At 43.5% G+C, this 20,155-nt stretch overlaps 1 protein-coding gene across 1 annotated transcript in view; it reads left to right on the forward strand.

The window, feature by feature from the left end:
- ADAMTS14 (ADAM metallopeptidase with thrombospondin type 1 motif 14) overlaps positions 1-19,883 on the forward strand; it is a 372,712-nt gene extending 352,829 nt beyond the window's left edge. Inside the window, exons 23-26 of the mRNA XM_030204905.1 lie at positions 5,253-5,385; positions 8,480-8,687; positions 13,848-13,977; positions 18,895-19,883. Coding sequence (XP_030060765.1) covers positions 5,253-5,385; positions 8,480-8,687; positions 13,848-13,977; positions 18,895-19,496 — 1,073 coding nt within the window. The 3' untranslated portion in view covers positions 19,497-19,883. The remainder of the gene's footprint in view (positions 1-5,252; positions 5,386-8,479; positions 8,688-13,847; positions 13,978-18,894) is intronic.
- Positions 19,884-20,155: the final 272 nt, after the last annotated feature.

Genomic DNA, 20,155 nt, shown 5'->3' on the forward strand with positions numbered 1-20,155 from the left:
AAAAAATACAGAAGGAAACCAGAAATGTAGGGGGAAAAAATCTTCCTTACACCACAAAATAAAGAGGGGCTAGTCCAAAGCTCAGGAGTAGCTAATTAACATAATGGAAATAAAGAAAAGGGCTTAAAACGCAGAGAAACATGCCTCTCCCCCCCCCCCCCCCCACACTATATATTTATCCCAATGTAAGCTGGACATTAGCAGTACTATTTTCTTCAAATCAAGAAGCGCTCTTAGCTGTTCTGAGGAGAAAAATTCATATTTCACTTCCAAACATTGAACTACACATGTACAAGGGAAGGCAAGTAGGAAGTACACTCCTAGTGCCACAGTCTCGGATCTCATTGCCAGAAAATTCTTTCTCCTTTCTTGAGTTTGCCCTGTGACATCAGGATACATCCAGATTTTTTCCCACAAAACATAGCTTGTGCGTTTCGAAAATAAAGACATATCACCAAATTTAAGTCTTGTTCATATACAAACAACACCAGTACAGTTGCACTCTCAGCAGTATCCATTAGTGAAGTTTCCAGCAATTCAGAAACATTCAACAAATCCTTCTTACCCACTTCTTGAACCTGTGCCCCCAGGGTCTCCCCCGACAGAGGCATGGAGGGAACTTTGTATATCCAATTTAATGGAGGAATAGTGTTGGGGAATTTTCAAGACCTCAGTCAACCATCTTTTAAGTACGTCTAGGGGAGTAATACCTGGGGATTTAGGAAAGTTCATCTGCAGTTGTAATTTTCCATCTCCTCAATCCTTTTCTGCAGAGTTACTTTATCTTTTACTATGGCAGCAGTCAAATCTTGCAAATTCTTTATATCTTGTTTTAACCCTGAGCTTTCAGCTGTAAATTCCACTTTAGCTCCCTCTAAAAATTTAGATAAGTTCTCAACTGTACTTACTAAAGTGGAGACGTGTGTAGACTTAGTCACCGTTAAGTCCATCTTCTGGAGAGCACTTTTAATGCTATCCAGCATCAACACCTCGAGTTTCATCTTCAGAACTAAAAGCTCCACTGGAACTTCCACAGATCTCTGTATTCCATCTGGTGCTGCAGCTTCAGCTCCTTGAATAGGGGACCTTTCTTCAGTGGCTTCCGCATTGGAAGGCCCATGCTGAAGAACTGAACCATCTGGGCGAGGCGGTGGATTGGGAACTGGAGGGGAGAGAGTGACATCTAGACCCAGGTCTTAGGGGTCTCCCAAATCCAGAGCAACAGCAGGGATCTTTCCAGTCAGCATTGGGGTTCTAGTGGCAAATCTCTCTGTAGATTGCTGCAACAGCAAATACGTTTGTACCATTAAGGACCTGGTCCTGACTGTCCCCTTATGTTTTGGTGTGTGACATAGCAAAGACAAGAAAGAATTTTGCCCGCAGCAGGTAGAGAGGCTCAAGCAGCTAGAGAGAGCATTCCACCATTTTGACATCCCCCATTAATCTTTTTTAATGACGTCTAGGGGATGGGCTTGCTGATCTCATCTCATGGTTTCCAATATCATCTTTATGCTGACGACACCCAGCTTTATCTCTCCACACCAGACATCACTGCGGAAACCCAGGCCAAAGTATTGGCCTGCTTATCCGACATTGCTGCCTGGATGTCCAACCGCCACCTGAAACTGAACATGGCCAAGACCGAGCTCATTGTCTTTCCACCCAAACCCACTTCTCCTCTCCCTCCACTCTCTCTTTCAGTCGATAACACTCTCATCCTCCCCGTCTCATCTGCCCGCAACCTCGGAGTCATCTTTGACTCCTTCCTCTCCTCTGCCCATATCCAGCAGACAGCCAAGACCTGTCTCTTCTTTCTCTATAACATCAGCAAAATTCGCCCTTTCCTCTCTGAGCACACCACCCGAACTCTCATCCACTGTCTCATTACCTCTCGCCTTGACTACTGCAACCTACTCCTCACTGGCCTCCCACTTAACCATCTATCCCCCCTTCAATCCGTTCAGAACTCTGCTGCGTGTCTTATCTTCCGCCTAGACCGATATGCTCATATCACCCCTCTCCTCAAGTCACTTCACTGGCTTCCGATCAGGTACCGCATACAGTTCAAGCTTCTCCTACTAACCTACAAATGCACTCAATCTGCAGCCCCTCAGTACCTCTCTACCCTCATCTCCCCTTACACTCCTACCCGTAACCTCCGCTCACAGGACAAATCCCTCCTCTCAGTACCCTTCTCCACCACCGCCAACTACAGACTCCGCCCTTTCTGTCTCGCCTCACCCTATGTTTGGAATAAACTCCCTGAGCCCATACGCTAAGCTCCCTCCCTACCCATCTTCAAATCCTTGCTCAAAGCCCACCTCTTCAATGTCGCTTTCGGCACCTAACCATTGTACCTCTATCCAGGAAATCTAGACTGCCTCAATCTTGATTGACTGCACTTTTTGTCCTTTAGATTGTAAGCTCCTTTGAGCAGGGACTGTCCTTCTTTGTTAATTGTACAGCGCTGCGCAACCCTGGTAGCACTTTAGAAATGTTAAATAGTAGTAGTAGTAGTAGTACATTAGCACATGAACATTAATACAAATATTCTAACTTGATCATTTTACTGCTGCGTTAAAAATGGCCTTAGCGTGCAGGAAAGACCTGCATAAGAGCACACTAAGGCCACTTTATAGCGCTGCTTTGTAAAAGGACCCCTATGTTATTTAGTCATGACCTTATAGCATAGCATCTACTGTAATAGTGCATGTAACTGCCAATTATGACATGTCTAATGTGATATACGTGATGGGTAAATGTTGGCACCAAGTTAGAGAATCACTCTCTAAGGAGATAATTCCATAAGTGGGTGCCTTCTTATAAGCGTCCTAAAGCCACACTTTGAGAGCCTATTCTATAATGACATCTGGGGACCATTATAAAATACTAGCGAAACCTGGTATCAGAGGGGCCAATGTTCAGCCAGCAGTCAGTGCTGAGCCCAGATATTCAATGCTGGGCCATTTCCAGTGACTGGCATTGAATATCCTTTTCTTTTTTTGGCCGCTATAAACTTAACCGGCTAAGTTAATATTTAGCGCTGGCCAATTAAGTTTATAGCGGCCAGAGATAGTGCTGCTACTTATGTGGTCTGATATGGCCACTTAATTTAGCTGGCGAAGCGCTGAATATTCGTGCTTAGCCAGGTATGTCGCATGATCTCAATTCCTACTACTCTCTAAAAAGGATCCTATGTATTACTAGTGGAAAATATGATACAAATCAAATCAATTTAAATAATTAAAGGGTAAGAAATCACTCAGTGTGTCACCAAAGTGCACAGCAGTGCATCATTAAAGCAGAACAGAGCTATTAGCTACTTCTGCTAACAATGGTGACTATGTTCACACATCCTTGTGATTTCTTATATGAACATGACAAATATCATAAAGAAATAAATGTTGAAAATCTCACCTAACATATCCACAAAACAATATCATAGAATGTGTATTAATTGTGCCATAAAATATAACATAATCGTAAGTCTCTGTAAAAAGCACGATCAAAGTTCCAAACACTTAGCTGTGGCAATCCTGAACTTGCCTGCAGCTCTGTGAGGTGCCCCATTTCATATTCCTTCATCAGGAGCTATATTTGCAACCAAAACATATTCAGTTCCTAAATCACCATCATGAACATCATTCCATTAAAGACAAGGGCGGAGGGGTCCTTTTACTAAGGTGCACTGAAAAATGGCCTGCGCTGGTGTAGACACGTGTATTGGACACGTGCAGGTCCATTTTTCAGCGCACCTGCAAAAAGCCTTTTTTCTTTTGGACAAAAATGGACGTTCGGCAAAATAAAAATTGGCGTGTGTCCATTTTGGGCCTGAGACCTTACCCCCACCCATTGAATTAGCGGTAAAGTCTCACGTGTTAACTGGGCATTGCTACTCATTACGCTTTGTCATGTTTTGGTAAGATATGCAGAAATACGTTTTTAATTTTGGCAATATTACCAGGAGTAGTAATTAAGGAGATCAATATTCAAAGCGATTTAACTGGCCAAAATGGCTCTTGGTCGGTTAAATTGCTTGTTTGGGACTATCCACTGATATTCAGATCCAGCTATTATGTGAGTGGTCCAGGGACAGAGTCAACACTTATGCCTAGGTTTAGCTATTAAATCAGACTGCATAAAAGTCAGTCTTATCTTTATGTGGTTAAGTGCTGATTATCGCACTTAACTGCAAAAGAGATAACCTGCCGCATATACCTGACTATTCAATGCTGGTGCCTAAACATGGCCTGTCACTGAATATCCAGGTTTGATCTAGCTAGCAGCGGACACCACCAGCTGAATATTCACCTGACTGTCAGACTTGTGAGTTCTTGTACCAAGTAGAGCGCTGCTGAGCCCGGTACTCGGACCAGGTTCTGCTTGGCAGCTGGACAACCCCAGGTTTCACCTGCACTGACCGCTGTTCCCCAGAGGTTGAGCCCCTAGGTGCGGGCGGCCTGCAGGACTTACGGGACAGAGCTGGAAGCGGGGTGATGAATATATCAGCCAGGCAGAGAGTAATCCAGGTACAAGCGGCAGTCAGTAGGCAGGCGGCAAGCAAGAGAGTAATCCAGGTACAGGCGAACGTCAGTAGGCAGGCGGCAGGCAAGAGAGTAATCCAGGTACAGGCGAAAGTAAGTAGGCAGGTGGCAGGCAAGAGAGTAATCCAGGTACAGGCGAAAGTCAGTAACGAGGGACCCGTAGATAAGAAGCAGGCTACAGAGTTAGAAACACCTACCAAAGTAGAAGCCAAAGCATGGAGTCCAGGGAGAGCTCAGCTGATAAAGTGCTGGCGTCTGACATCAGCAGGGAGAAGGGGCAAAGCCAAAGGACAAGAGCAGGGGAAGGAGGAACCGGAAGACCAATAGGAGAGAAGCAAGGGAAGCCAGGCAGAGGAAGAGCAGACCCAGGTGGGTGGAAGCAAAGCAATCAAGGAGCCTGGAAGCCAGGCAGAGAGAGAGAGCTGAAACAGGTGCATGGAAGCAAAGCAATTAAGGAGCCTGCAACCACCGCTCTCTGAACAAACCCAGAGAGGACTACACACACATGGCTCAGGCAGTGCCAGTCAAGTGTGCGTGTCGACGGGACCCCACACAGCCCGAGGACGCCGCTTGCGTTGAGGTAGGGGACATGACACTGACATTCTTATATACATTGTACTTTGCAGATTTCATGGTGATCATAATTTGCTTGCACACGCTCTTTCTCTCTTTTCATTGCCCTTTTCTGTTCTGCTTGGTTCTTTGTAGGCATCCAGTACACCAAGTATGGCTGTCGGCAGAAGAGCAATAATCGACTGGTGCATCGCAACTTCTGTGACAACAGTAAAAAACCCAAGCCAATTCGCAGACGCTGTAACCTGCAGGAGTGCTCCCAACCAGGGTGAGAGAGCAGTGTATGAACATAAGAATATCCATACTGTGTCAGACCAATGGTCCATCTAGCCCAGTATCCTGCTTCCAACAGTGGCCAATTCAGATTACGAGTACCTGACAGAATCCCAAATAGTGGCAACATTCATGCTACTGATTCCAGAGACAAGCAGTAGTTTTTCCCATGTCTATCTCAATAGCAGACTATGGACTTTTCCTCCAGGAGCTTGTCCAAACCTTTTTTAAACCCAGATACGCTAACCACCGTTACTACATTCTCTGGTAATGAGTTCCAGAGCTTAACTGTTCTTTGAGTGAAAAAAATATTTTCTCCTGTTCATTTTAAGAGTAATACCATGTAACTTCCTTGAGTGTGCCATAGTCTTTGCACATTTTGAAAGAGTAAAAAATCGATTTACATATACCTGTTCTATACCACTAAGCATTTTGTAGACCTCTATCATATCCTCCCTCAGCCATCTTTTTTCCAAGCTGAAGAGTCCTCATATGAGAGGAGTTCCATCTCCTTAATCATTTTGGTCACCCTTTTTTGAACCTTTCCTAATTCTGCTATATCTTTTTCAAGATACAGTGACTAAAATTGAATGCAACACAGTAGGTGTGGTTGCACCAGGGAGCAATACAGAGGCATTATAATATTGTTTGTCTTATTTACCATCCCTTTCTTAATAATTCCTAGCATTGTGTTTACTTTTTTGGCCACCACCACACACTGGCCAGAAGATTTCAGCGTATTGTCCACGATGACACCTACATCTTTTTCTTGGGTGCTGACTCCTAGGGTGGAACCTAGCATTAAATAACTATGATTTGGATTATTCTTCCCAATGTGCATCAGTTTGCACTTGTTCACATTAAATCTCATCTGCCATTTGGATACCCAGTCTTCCAACTTCCTACGGTCTTCCTGGAATTTTTCACAGTCCTCATGATTGTGCACAACTTTGAATATTTTTGTGTCTTCAAATTTAATCACCTCACTCGTTTCCATATCCAAAGCATTAATAAACATGTTAAATAGCACTGGTCCCAGTACAGATCCCTGGGGCACTCCACTATTCACCCTCCTCCACTGAGAGAATTGGCCATTTAACCCTACCCTCTGTTTTCTATCCATCAACCAATTCCTAATCCACAACAGCACATTGCCTCCTATCCCATGGTTTTTAATTTTCTCAAAAGTCTTTCATGAGGGTCTTTGTCAAATGCTTTCTAAAAGTCTAGATACACTACATCAACCATCTCACCATTATCTACAGGTTTATTCATGCCTTCAAAGAACTGAAGCAAATTGGTGAGGCAAGACTTCCCTTGGCTAAATCCATGTTGACTGTCTCATTAAACCATGTTTCTCTATGTGTTTAGTGATTTTATTCTTTATAATAGTTTCCACTATTTTGCCCAGCATAGACGTCAGACTTACTGGTCTGTAATTTCCTGGATTACCTCTGGATCCCTTTTTAAAAATAGCCGTTACAGTGGCCACCTTCCAATCTTCAGATACTATGGACAATTTTAACAACAGGTTACAGATCACTAACATCAGACCCGCAAATTCATATTTGAGTCCCTTCAGCACCCTGGGGTATATACCATCTGGTCCAGATAATTTACTACTCCTTTATTTGCTGGTTTGACTCAGCACGTCTTCCAGATTCACCAAGATTTCTTTCAGTTCCTCATCATCACCCTTGAAAACCGTCTCTCTTGCATCTTCTTCAGTAAACATCAAGGGAAAGAATTCATTCTGCTTCTGCTACACCTGAAAAAGTTATCACTATGAGTTTTTGCTTCCGAGGCAAGTTTGGCCTTTTTTATCAAAGCTTTGCATCTAACTTCCCAGTGCTTATTTTGCTTCTTGTTTTCTTCATTTGGATCTTTTTTCCATATTCTGAAAGATGTTCTTTTGACTCTAATAGCCTCTTTCACTTCTTCCCTTAACTATGCTAGCTGTCGTTTGCTCTTGCTCTTCTTTCCACCTTTATTAATACCATATATGTAAAAAATAATGCATGTATGATTATGTATTTGCTCCCGGTTAACCACATGTTCTTCATATGTGTTTGATTTTATATACATTTATCTTTATAGTGTTCACTGCACATGCATTATTTTTTGCATATATGGTATTTATTTTATATCCCATTATATGACCTTCATTTATGTTTGATTTTTGACTCCTGAGGCAGGTGCTTCATGTGCCAAAACACACAACTGCATCGAGTCAGTATTTTAGCTTGTGTATTTTAAATAAGCTTTGCCCTTGTGTTGGAATGTGAGTGGTCATTCCTCAATTTCTTTTGTTTTTCCAATTATAATAGTATGCTCCTGGCTCTCCCCCCCCCCCCCCCTCAAACTCTAGGCATTAAATACCATTCAATGTGATCACAAAAACAGGGGCATTTTTCTGTTCAGATTTAAGAACTAAATACAAAGCAGGAGCACTCTGTAGTCTTAACCACTGGAATTATACTTTAATTGCAAAGAAGATAGAGACCCCCTGATATATTCAAAGCTATTTAACCAGCAAGACATGGCTGCTGACCAGTTAAATAGCATATCGATGCATAACCATGGATGTTCAATGGGAGATAACCTGTTATATCCCGCTAAATATCGGCAGTTAGTGGCTAGCCGCTAACCTGCTATATTGTGCAACATGGTTGGTTAGGCGTGGATATTCAGCGCTTAAACAGCTATGTTCAACAGTTGAAATAGGCAAACTTTTTAGCGATTAAAAAAACTCCGGATATTCAGTGCTGGTCGCCAGAAATGGCCCAGCATTGAATATCCAGATTTAACACCGTTGGTGGACAGCAAAAACACTGCCCACTGCTGGCTGAATATTGAGCCCATATTGTTCCGTGCTCAACCAAACTGTAGTTAGTACAAGCACAAAATATTTGCCTTTGATGCCTTTGTTAACTATATTGTAGTTATGCTGCAGGTGCACTACGCAGTGCTTAGCTAACAATTATTTGGGAATATTTTGATACTGAAAGTGAATGATGCTAAGTATATTGCTTACCAGTGTGTATGCTGGTGCTAGAAATAAAAAAAAATAATATTGTTATTTCTTTCAGGTGGGTAACAGAGGATTGGGGAGCCTGCAGCAAAACCTGTGGCAAGGTTGGGCTGAAAACCCGTATGGTTCAATGCGTCCAGCAACTGCAGAATGGTACCAATCAAACTGTGCCTAACAAATACTGCACCAGTGAACGGCCAGACACAAGGACTCCATGCAACCGATTGCCCTGCCCCTCCCAGTGGAAAACAGGAGCCTGGTCCCAAGTGAGTTCCAGCTGCTCTGGAATTGGGTTCCTCATTCTCTTGGTGGGATAGTTACTGCAGAAACGGGGCTGGTGGTAGTGCTGCTGGGTGTGGGTGGGGGTTATTTAATTGAAACCAAGACTAGAACTAATTCACTAGAAGCAAGTAATGCTCCATTGTGGATTAAAGTTAAGGGGACAGGGATAGCCTAGTTGCTCAGTGAACACTTCCATTTGAACATTTTTGCTCATTGGTTCTTCATGGTACAATACATGCACACAGTTTGGGAAGAGTACAAGGCTTTTCCTCTAGTTTACCTACCCAAACACAGTCTGAGCTGGCATATATTCTAGCTGGAGCAGATGAATGTGGAGCTCATCCCTTCTGCTTATTGTGTCTTTTACACCTCATCTAAAGTCTCAGCTTCAGTTATTGCCACCAGAAGACTGGCATGGCTATGAGCTTTGGCAGCGGCATAGAAAGGGCGGGGTGGTGGGGGTGGTCCGCCCCAGGTGCACGCCGCTGGAGGGGTGCAGAGAGCTGCCACTGTTTACCTGCTTACTCTGCCCCGGAACAGGTTACTTCCTGTTCCGGGGCAGAAGGAGCAGGGAGCCAGCGGAGCCGAGAGCCGCGCGGCTGCTCCCAGCAGCCAAGAATGCACCCGGGGGGGGGGTGCACATCGGCGATCCGCCCCAGGTGGCAGCCGACCTAGGAACGTCACTGAGCCTTGGACTTATGAGAAGACATAAATGCAAAGCTGGTGAATGCACCTTGCAGTGGAGATAATCTATATGGTGGCAAGGTGATCCACCCCAGTAGCAAAAGAGGAAGCGATTTCCAACTGTCTAAAATTTTGCGCATTTGAGTCAAGAAGGGGATAATATTTTCTTTCTATAACTTTAAAGGATCAGCTGTTAAATGAATCCCCAGATACTTAAAGGAACCCTCTACCCAATGCAATGGAAAGGTACCAACCCAGTTATTCTGCATTGCCTGTGTAATGCTTCAGAGTTACTAATATTAAGGCCAGAAAAGGAGCCAAATACTTCCATCTCACCCATCAAGGTTGCCAAAGACCTTTGGAGATTCAATAAATGAACTAAAATATCACCTGCAAACGCATCAATCTTAAACTGTTATTGGCCAATCTAGATGCCTTCTATTGCAGGGTTACCCACCACTGCCTGGAGAAGAGACTGAATAGAAAGTAAAAATCAAAGCAGTGAAAGAGATAAGCCTGCCAAGTCCCCCTCTCCAAATTCAAAACAAAGATATTATACTATTAGCTACCACTGCCATCCTTGGTTCCCAGTACAAAGCCAAAGCCACAGCCAAAAAAATGGCCTGTATAGCCAAAATCACTGCCTAAAGGTAATCCCAGTTTACACAATCAAAACCTTTTTCTGTGTTGAAACTGATCAGCATCAAAGGTACCTTAGCTATGAAACTGGTTTCTATAGATGCCAATAAAAGCCTCTTATTTTTGACCAGATAGTGATGCCAAAAAAAACCCTGGCCAGCCAGTTAGCAAGCACCTTGGCCATTATCTTCATGTCAAAATTAATGAGTGAGATGGATACTTTCCTGGTTTAGCAACCAATGTAATGTGAGCAATATTGGTATCATTCAGCAGTACTTGTTGGTCCACTAAGTGATAGAATAATTGAGTCAGAACTTCCACTACTTTCTCCTTAAGATTCTTATAATCCTCACTACTGAAACCATCTGGTCCTGGCACTTTGTCTAGAGTTGGTAATTGTATAACCCCTGCTACCTCCTCCTCTGTAATCAGATCATTCAACAGCGCTTGATTGGCCCTATTCCTAGGTTCCTTTTTATATAGTTGAAGGAAAAATTGGTGAAATGTATTAGTGATCTGGGGCTCATTATTAGTCAATACCCCTACTCCATTATCTAGCACTGTAATTCTGCATATCCCCTCTCATTTCCTTGTGAGAGAAGCAAACAGTTTACCTGGTCTATAACCATATCGAAGCAGCTTATATTTATAATAGATTATAGATTTTTTTTGACTCACTGTTGTAATAGGGTGTTTAATTTCATAGGCCCTGCCATCACTTGCTCTTGCAAGGCTTGTGATGGGTGGTTTGCCAGAGTCCTGCAATCCCTTCGGATCTGATTTTAAAAAGTCAAAATTCTTTTGTCCAAAGTACTTTTTTATGGATTATATAAGCTATTATTTCCCCCCATAATGTGGGCTTTGCTGCATTCCAAAAAAGGGTGGGATTCTCCAGGTAGTATTAATTAAACTCATAATAAGTTTCCCAATTCTTATGTAAGAACTCATTGAAAGCACTATCCTCATATACGAAGATGGGGAACCACCAGTGGAATGATCCCCAGTCCCCAAAGTTAGATCAACTCAGATCATCTAGTGATCAGAGATCATTAGGGAACCTATAGTTAAGACATCCTTCATTATCAGCACGTCAAATAGGCCCTTGAAATGTGGGTGCAATCCCTTTCCGTGGGGTGCAGCATTCTCCAAGCATCTATTAGGTCCAGACACTCACAGAAATTGGGTAACTCCTTCCTCTACTAAAAAGAAATAATGTGGAGATTGTATGTTTTATCCATTTGTGAATCATACGCTATACTGAAATCACCCCCAACAATAATATCATGAGTCTCAAATTGTTCTAATAATCTCCCTATTTTGGGGAAGAATCTGGAATAAGTGTCACCAAGGCACCCTCCAGAAAGCAGTGAACAATAACATGGAGGGGCATTTTTGATATGATGTCTAAGTCTGAATTGAGACTTTTACCAAAAATGTTTAGCTCACAGCCATAATTGAACCAGACAAATGTCTACATTTCTGGTTCAATTATGGCTGTGAGCTAGAGTTTTCAGGCTTAACATGTCCATCTGTAAGTACCATTTTTGAAAAAAAAAAAAAAAAGCCCCATGGAAAAACATAGAACAACAACCCAAAGAGATGTCTGTCTGACAGCACCCCTAATAAACTGGTCATACAGACATCCCAGCAATGCAGAGGGGCAGCTTAGTGATCACTGCAATGAACTTCATATGAAGACACCCAGGTAAAAATCCCACCTAAACCCCTTCATATTGTATAGTGAGCCCTCCAGGCTTGCAGGTTACTCATGTATTTAGGTATAGGAGGTATTTCTATATTCCAGGAGGGCTCAAAAATTCTACAGAAATGAAAGAGCTATAGTGGGAATTGAACCTGGGTCCATTGTTTCACTGTCCACTGCACTGACCACTGGGCTACGCCACTTGTTTGCTGCTTTCTTAGGAATGGCTATAATATCTGGAGCTGTCACAGAGCCTGGTATGTGCTATCACTGTCACATCTTTGTGGAGTGGGAGGAGATCAGTGACCACTGGGGGATTAAGGGGAGGTCATGCCTTCATCTGTCCAGTGGCCAGCTGGTCAGTTAAGGCACCTTTTTCTGATATAGTCATGACTGAAACATATCTAGATAAAAATGTACTTCGTTTCTGCCCTGGACCTTTTTTTCTATTCCATTATCACAGAAAAGCGTCCACATTATAAGCCTGCCAAAGTCTCACCCAAAACACTCTTAGCAAATTATGCATGTAAATTCTAATTAGTTCCAATTAGTGCCATAATTATTGTTAATAGCCAGTTATCGGCATTGATTGGCTCATTAATTAAGTTGCATGCACAATTTGGCCAAAATTGCATATTTAACTCTAGTCGCTATATATAGAATCTGGTGGATAATGTATTTGGGGCACTATTCGGGATTGAATTGAATATGAGTATTCGGTACAGCCTTAGTTAATTAGCAACAATCTAGATCTGCACATTCATCTTGCTAAGCACTATTCTTTGCATGCACATCTTTATAGCATGCAAAGTTTTTAGCATGTAACTGAAAAGGGGGTATGACCATGGGAGGGGCATGGGTGGGTCAGGAGTGTTCACTAAAGATGCACGCAGTATTGTAGAATTTGGGGGATCCACATCTAATTTGAGCATGAGGATTTACACACCAGGTTTCAGTTGGTATAAATCCTTACCCCTAAAGATGGGCGTGGATCTCAGTTCTAAGTTCTGTTCTATGAATGGCACCCAACTCTAAGCACAAGGAATAAAAATGAGAACTCCAAACCTCACGAACAATGAAGACTGGTACAATACACATAGGACTAAAGCTTATCAAGCGGCTACATAAGCTAGTCCTATGTGTATTTTATTGTACCAGTCTTCATTGTTCATACAACTGTTTCTGTGGTAGCTAAGATAAGGCTCCTGATGAAGGCACACCAGCCAAAACACAGCTGTGTTGAGGAGGAGTAGCCTAGTGGTTAATGCAGTGGATTTTTGATCCTGGGGAACTGAGTTTGATTCCCACTGCAGTTCCTTGTGTCTCTGGGCAAGTCACTTAACCCTCCAATGCCCCTGGCACAAAACAAGTACCTGAATATATGTAAACCGCTTTGAATGTAGTTGCAAAAACCTCAGAAAGGCGATATATCAAGTCCCATTTCCCTTTCAGTACTTGGCTTGCAACATTTTAAAAGCAATAAAGACTTGATTATTTATACTAGCTTTGGTTTCCTCTTTTTTTTGATCCCTCGCCCTTGGTGGTTGACCCAGCTTGAAGCACCATTCATAGAATAGTGCTCAGCATGCATTTTTTTCGGCACCCACATTTGGGCACCATTTACTGAATCTAGTCTTATCTGTGTAAGTTTTCATAATATCAGCAAATACACATTTACATGACAATATTCTGCCTATGCACTATTCTTCAAATACTTGTGTATCTTGTATAGTGAGTATTTGACAAATAGGTGTACACATGGGCAGAGTTTGAGCAGAACTCACATTTACATGTGTATCTTATAGAATACTATAAGATTCGATATGGCTCCAGCACCCAGGTGTAATCATCTACACCAGTTCTGACAGGGTATAAGTGATTGAGCCTAGGCGCAAATGCCCACACGTAACCAATACACTAGCATTTTATAAAGGAAAGTAGACCCTTAAGTTTGTACCTGTTGAATAGTGAAGGTGATTGGTTGTTAGGATTGGTGGAGTTCTTGGTGATATTGTCCATCGGTTGTTTCTTAGAACTGTTGCAAGGGTTGATGTTATTTCTCATTAATGAATTGTTGGGACTACTGAATGTGTTGTTATTATTTTTCACCTCTTGGCAGTGTTCGTCCAGCTGTGGTGAGGGTATCCAGCAGCGAAAGGTGTCATGCAAGGCCAGCGATAACAGCATCGGGCAGTGTGATGGTGAGAAGCCAGACAGCTCTCAAGTCTGCAAGATGGCACCTTGTCCAGGTAAAGAATTCAAAAGCCCACAACAGGTGATCAGGAATAGAAGGCATTCTTTTAGCACTCCAGTCTGTTTCTCCTATTTCTTTCTTTTTCATGGAGAGGCCATTCTGTGTTCATACTAAGGATGTGCATCAAACTGTAGAATAATTTGGAACTTTCACAAAACTTCAGAGCCTTTCACTCTGAGACCTAGATGCAGTGACATTTCTAGCCTCGACAACACCCGGGGCGGATCGCCGATGCGCGCCCCCCCCCCCCCCCCCAGCGAAATGACACCCCCCCCCCTGGGTGCACGCCACTGGGGGGGGTGCCGCGGCGCGCGCCTGTCGGCTGCAAGTTCGAATTGCTACGCTAAATTCTCTCGTTCGGTGCAGCTCCCTCCCTCTGCCCCGGAACTTTCCTGTTCCGGGGCAGAGGGAGGGAGCTGCAGCGAACGAGAGAATTTAGCGTAGCGATTCGAACTCGCAGCCGACAGGCGCGCGCCATGGCACCCCCCAGCGGCGTGCACCCAAGGCAGACCGCCCCCACCGCCCCCCCCCCCCCCCCCCCCCCTTGGTACGCCACTGCCTAGATGTCCCAGAGGATTTACACAAGGATGAATCATATTTGCACATTTTAAAAACGCTTTCCAGAATACAGATAAGATGGCCTAATGCTGGCGTTTATATTACCTGGTGCCAAAACTTAAATGGTCAAAGAAGTTAAACCACCCTTTTGTTCTTAGAGACTGTCCTTCCATACCAGGAATGAGAATGATTAGTAAGACAAATTCTGAAAACTTGCACTGATTCCTCATGTTTGTAACTGTCTGTTCTGTGGATTCGTGAAGATTCTCACTGCTGTCAGTCCAGTACTCTTGACAGTCAAATGTTAAATATGTAGTCTCTTCATACTTTGGATTTGTGTAACAAATTTTCAACTAATGCCATACCAGCTGTCTTAAGAATTAAAGGTACTCTTGCATATCCTTACCTGATATCTCTGGAAGCAACGAGAACCAATATGTAATGTTTTTATTTTATTTATTGCATTTGTATCCCACATTATCCCACCTATTTGCAGGCTCAATGTGGCTTACATAGTTTTGTTATGACATTGTCATTCCAGAATATCAGATACAGTTAGTAGTGTGTAGAGATTAAGTAGAGAAGAAAGAGAAAGTGATTGGGCGGGTGATAGTAGAAGTGGATTTTCATAACTGGTTGGGTTGGGAAAGTGAATTAGTGAAGCTGTTGGTTCTCGTTGTAGGCCTTGTTGAAGAAGTGTGTCTTCAGAGATTTGCGAAAATTATTTGTTTTGACAATTGATTTCAGGTCTGTGGGTAGAGCATTCCATATTTGCGTGCTCGTGTAGGAGAAGGTAGTGGCATGCATCAGCTTGTATTTTAGTCTTTTACAGCTGGAGAAGTTCAAATTGAGAAATTTGTGGGATGTTGATATTGCTACAACCCAAATAAGAGATTACACTGACACAAAGAGACAGAGGTCTCAGTGGAAGTCCGGCATCCTTACTTCTAATTGCAAAATGTACTAGAATTGATTTTGAGTTCTGCGCTTTTGTAGAAGCTCTTTATTTTGGTAAGCATATTACGTTTTCCTTTATACTGAGGGGCTACTGAGGGGTAAAATGGAGGCCTTTGTCTTCCTTCTGTTTCTCATACCTTGCCCCCAGAGGCATAGCCAGACTTTGGCAGGAGGGGAGTCCAGAGCCCGAAGTGAGAGGGCACATTTTAGCCCCCCCCCCCCCCGGTGCCACCGACCCCCCCCCCCCCCCCCCACCACCACCACTTTTGACCCTTCCCGGCGCCACTGCCCCTCCCCCATCCCTTTCGACCCCCCCCCTTCCCACTGCCACCAATCCTCCCCCGCCAGATACCTTTACTGGCGGGGGTCCCCAATCCCCGCCAGCCGAAGTCCCCTTCAGCACTGGTCTCCGAGTCCGGCTCATTTGCCGATCTGGATTCTGTTTCTGTGAGTTCTGACATCCTGCACATTCCTAAGTGCAGGACGTCAGGACTCACAGAAACAGAATCCAGATCAGCAACGCACCAGAGACCGGCGCTGAAGAGAACTTCTGCTGGCGGAGGTTGGGGACCCCCACCAGCAAAGGTACCTGACTGGTGGCGGGGGAGGGTTGGTGGTGGCGGGAGGGGGGCAGTCGAATGCGATGTGGGAGCATCAGCGGTGGGGGGGGGGTGAACGCAAGGGGGCCAGCTCTAAATCTGCAGGGGCCCATGCCCCCGTGGCCCCACCTAGCTACGCCCCTGCTTGCCCTTTCATAGCAAGTCTACACAGAGAAAGTGTGCTGGAGTAAGAATGGAACCTCTCTGTCCCTGTGAGTCTGATAATTTCCTCCTCTTCTACATAGGCTGGTTGCATCAAACTGATATCACATCTTTAAGCCTCACTACCATCAAATTACTGCGTACTATTTTGCAACATTCTCTGTAAATATTAATACAATACTACCCGGTTCTTTTTTAACTTTTTCTTTTTCCAACCCAATCCCAGTAATGTCAACAACGCTTGCTTCACATGCAAATACCAAAGAAGCCATCACTCCCAAAGTCCAGAGGGTGCCACCTCCAGATGACCAAAAGAATTCCATCAGCAAGATCTCTTCCAGTAAGTTACCTTCAGAACTGCAAAGTACTAAAACAATGACACAGTAACCTTCAGAGTCTGTAAACTCTGTGATTCTCTCTGTAGTTACAATGTATTCCTGAAAAGAATCTTCTCTACAGGCATCAACAAATGAGTTCCTGCAGAAATTCATGTGTGTCACAGGGTGAGGATGGGGAAAGAGACACATTATAGCTAAGAGAATGGTTGTGTTCTTCAGTTTAGCATTTTTATTTATTTATTTATTGCATTTGTATCCCACATTTTGCCACCTATTTGCAGTCTCAATGTGGCTTACAATATTACATATAAATATAGAAACACAGTTACAAATATGTAAACATAAGAGTATCCTTTCTGGAGGAAAACGCCTCGAGAAGCACCTCTCCCGTATTTATTGCAGGATGAGGGCTAGGACTTCATCATCATCGGCGGCTAAAAACCTCCTTATTTTTAATATTTTTCAATTTCTAAATAAATACACAGCACTGCCGTACAGTCATAGAAGATTACTTAACTTAGGTAGGCGAACAGCCTTCTTCAACCAAGACCGTGATCAGACCGTGGTAAGTAATCTTCTATGACTGTACGGCAGTGCTGTGTATTTATTTAGAAATTGAAAAATATTAAAAATAAGGAGGTTTTTAGCCGCCAATGATGATGAATAGCCCTCATCCTGCAATTAATACGGGAGAGGTGCTTCTCGAGGCGTTTTCCTCCAGAAAGGATACTCTTATGTTTACATATTTGTAACTGTGTTTCCATATTTATATGTATAGACTTGTGAGGAAACCAGTTCCCTTATAATACCTATAGTTTAGCTTACAATATTACAACATGACAGGCATCAATCAGCATAAGTAAACGAATTACATAAAGAAATAGATGTAACATAGAAGGGTAAAATCTTTACAGATGTCAGAAAACAGTCGAACTATCAAGAACGTAGTAATGTTTTACAGTTCTTATAATTGATTAATTATGATAAGCCTGATTAAAGAGAGAAGTTTTTAGTGTTTTTCGAAAGTTGTTTCTTTATGCCTGTCTAATTGCCATAAAAGCACCTCATCACATAAAAAAGAAAATCTATTTAGCCACAGGAGACAGATGCTTCAGTGGAGGCACTGAGAAGTAAATTCTATAAGTAGCGCCTAAAAATCGGCATTGAATATTTAACAGAGTATGCGTTCTTTATAGAATCATTCTTAGGGTTAAACCACACCTAACTGTAGGTGCCTACAATTAGACCTGCCATAAGCAGACTTAAATGCCAGCGCCTAACTGAGGCGCAGTTTGGCCATATTTTATATCAGTGCACATAAATTTGGAGTACACTTTCAGAAACACCCCCAAATAGTTATGCACGTTAGGATTTAGGCGCACTCCATTACAGAATCAGACATGCGTGTAAATTCTAATTATTGCCAATCAGGGGCATATCCAGACTTCGGCGAGAGGGGGGGTCCAGAGCCCGAGGTGAGGGGGCACATTTTAGCCCCCCCCCTAGCGCAATTGCCGACCCCCCCCCCCCCCGCCATTGCTGAACCCCCCCTCCGCCGCCACCACCAACAACAACTTTGAACCCCCCTGCCCCCCTGCCAATGACCCTCTCGACCCCCTCCCTCCCGCCACCAACCCTCCCCCGCCGCCTGCCTTTGCTGGCGGGGGATCCCAACCCCTGCCAGCTGAGGTCCTCTTCTTCCTTCATTCTGTTTCTGAGTCTGACGTAGGACATCAGACTTTCACAGAAACTGAATGAAGCCTTGTAGAACAGGGTTGAGAGGGTCGTTGGCAGGGACGTCCAGGGCCAAATCTACAGGGGCCCAGGCCCCCGTGGCCCCATGTAACTACGCCACTGTTGCCAATTAGTGCTAATTGATTGTTATCACCCAATTATCATCACTGATTGACTTGTTACTAAATTAAGTTACATGCATAAATTGGGTGCATGCCCAATTTAACACACATAACTCATAGCCCTATATATAGAATGTGGTCCTGAGTTTCTAGTATGGAATCAATATGTATACTGACGCTCAAGCCAGATGGTTTTAATAGTAATGTTATTTTGCCACCTAGTGGTCATGGCCTTCATTCTACAGAATCTCTCGGTAACAATGAATTATGATATCTGCTGGAGTTAGGTTAATAACGTGCCAGAGTTGTTTACAAGATGTTTGTGCGCTTCTTGATCTTGTCAAACAGGTGATTTTGCTTGACAGATTCAGACAACTGGCGCTGGCTGGAAAGTCCCATCACGCGTGGTCTGTTTTCTTAATAGCTTATTTTTTTCTTGCAGAGGAACCTTGTCTAGGCGATAAATCCATATTCTGTGAGATGGAAGTCCTGTCTCGCTACTGCTCCATCCCTGGATACAACAAACTCTGCTGTGAGTCCTGCAGCAAAAAGAACCCGAGCCCCAGCCTGCCACCTACCACAGAACAGGCTGCTACAGAAATCCAATCCTCAAAGGAAGCAGTGCCACCCACTGACATCCCACCCATGTTGTTTCTTCCCACCACTCCCAACAAACTTTTGACACAAGCTACAGCAGCTTATACACAGACACCACTCATTCACAGCCACCAAATTGAGTTTGGAGAGTCCACTACCAGTGAGATGTTTTCAGCCAGTTCCAAAGCACAGACTCAGAGCAGCAATACCTCCCCAGCTGGGACAGACAGACTACCTCATAGCCAGTTACCTGTCACTTCAATGATGGTAGCAGGGCAGAACATCAGTGAATTCTCAAGTAGTGCAACCATCCAGTGGAATAAGACTTCCGTCAACACACACAGCCAAGACAACTTTTCCACATACCAGGCTGCAGTGGGGCAGAAGCAGGGGGATATTGGTTCCCAGTCAGGCACCAATCTCCAAAACTCCACTGTGGTGACTTGAGTTTTAAATTCTCAGTAGAGGTTTGAATGACTTTCACAATGTCTTCTAAATTGACCAGTTGTCACATTATGATAACAGAGGAAAGGCTTCATTTTTAGAGGATTTTTATTTTCAGCTAGAGCACTTTTTTGATTCCAGAAATTGTAGTGGTTGATCTTCTAAAACAACAAAAAGCTACTGAGCTCTGAGATAACGCAGCCTACTGCTTACCTCACAGTGCAAGGTGAATATACTCATTGATGTCGTAAAGGTGCTACCAACAGGCTATAAAGAGAAACACAAAATGCAAACAGAAAAAAGAACATTTCTTTACCTCTCGCCTTAGCCTTTCCATCCAAATGGTGCTAGACCTGACTCCAAAGACTGTGGAGAACTTGTAATTCCCAAATGAAAATGGTGCTGAATTTAAATGCAAACAATTAAGGGCAGGAACAGGTGGGAAAGGTGCTTTATCATTACCCATTTGTATTCTTTTTTTTTTCTCCATTGCTATTGTCCAGGTCATAGGAGCCGACTCTGTGGGTGCTTGAGCACCCCCAATATTTAGAAAATTCCTTGTATGTATCCAGGGAGGGGATATTTCTATTGGGCTTAGCACCCCCAATAATTTTGAAAAGTTGGCTCCTATGGTCCAGGTAGCAGCACATCCATAGCCAAAG

Source organism: Microcaecilia unicolor, chromosome 5, assembly GCF_901765095.1.
Source record: "Microcaecilia unicolor chromosome 5, aMicUni1.1, whole genome shotgun sequence".
Lineage (NCBI taxonomy): Eukaryota > Metazoa > Chordata > Amphibia > Gymnophiona > Siphonopidae > Microcaecilia > Microcaecilia unicolor.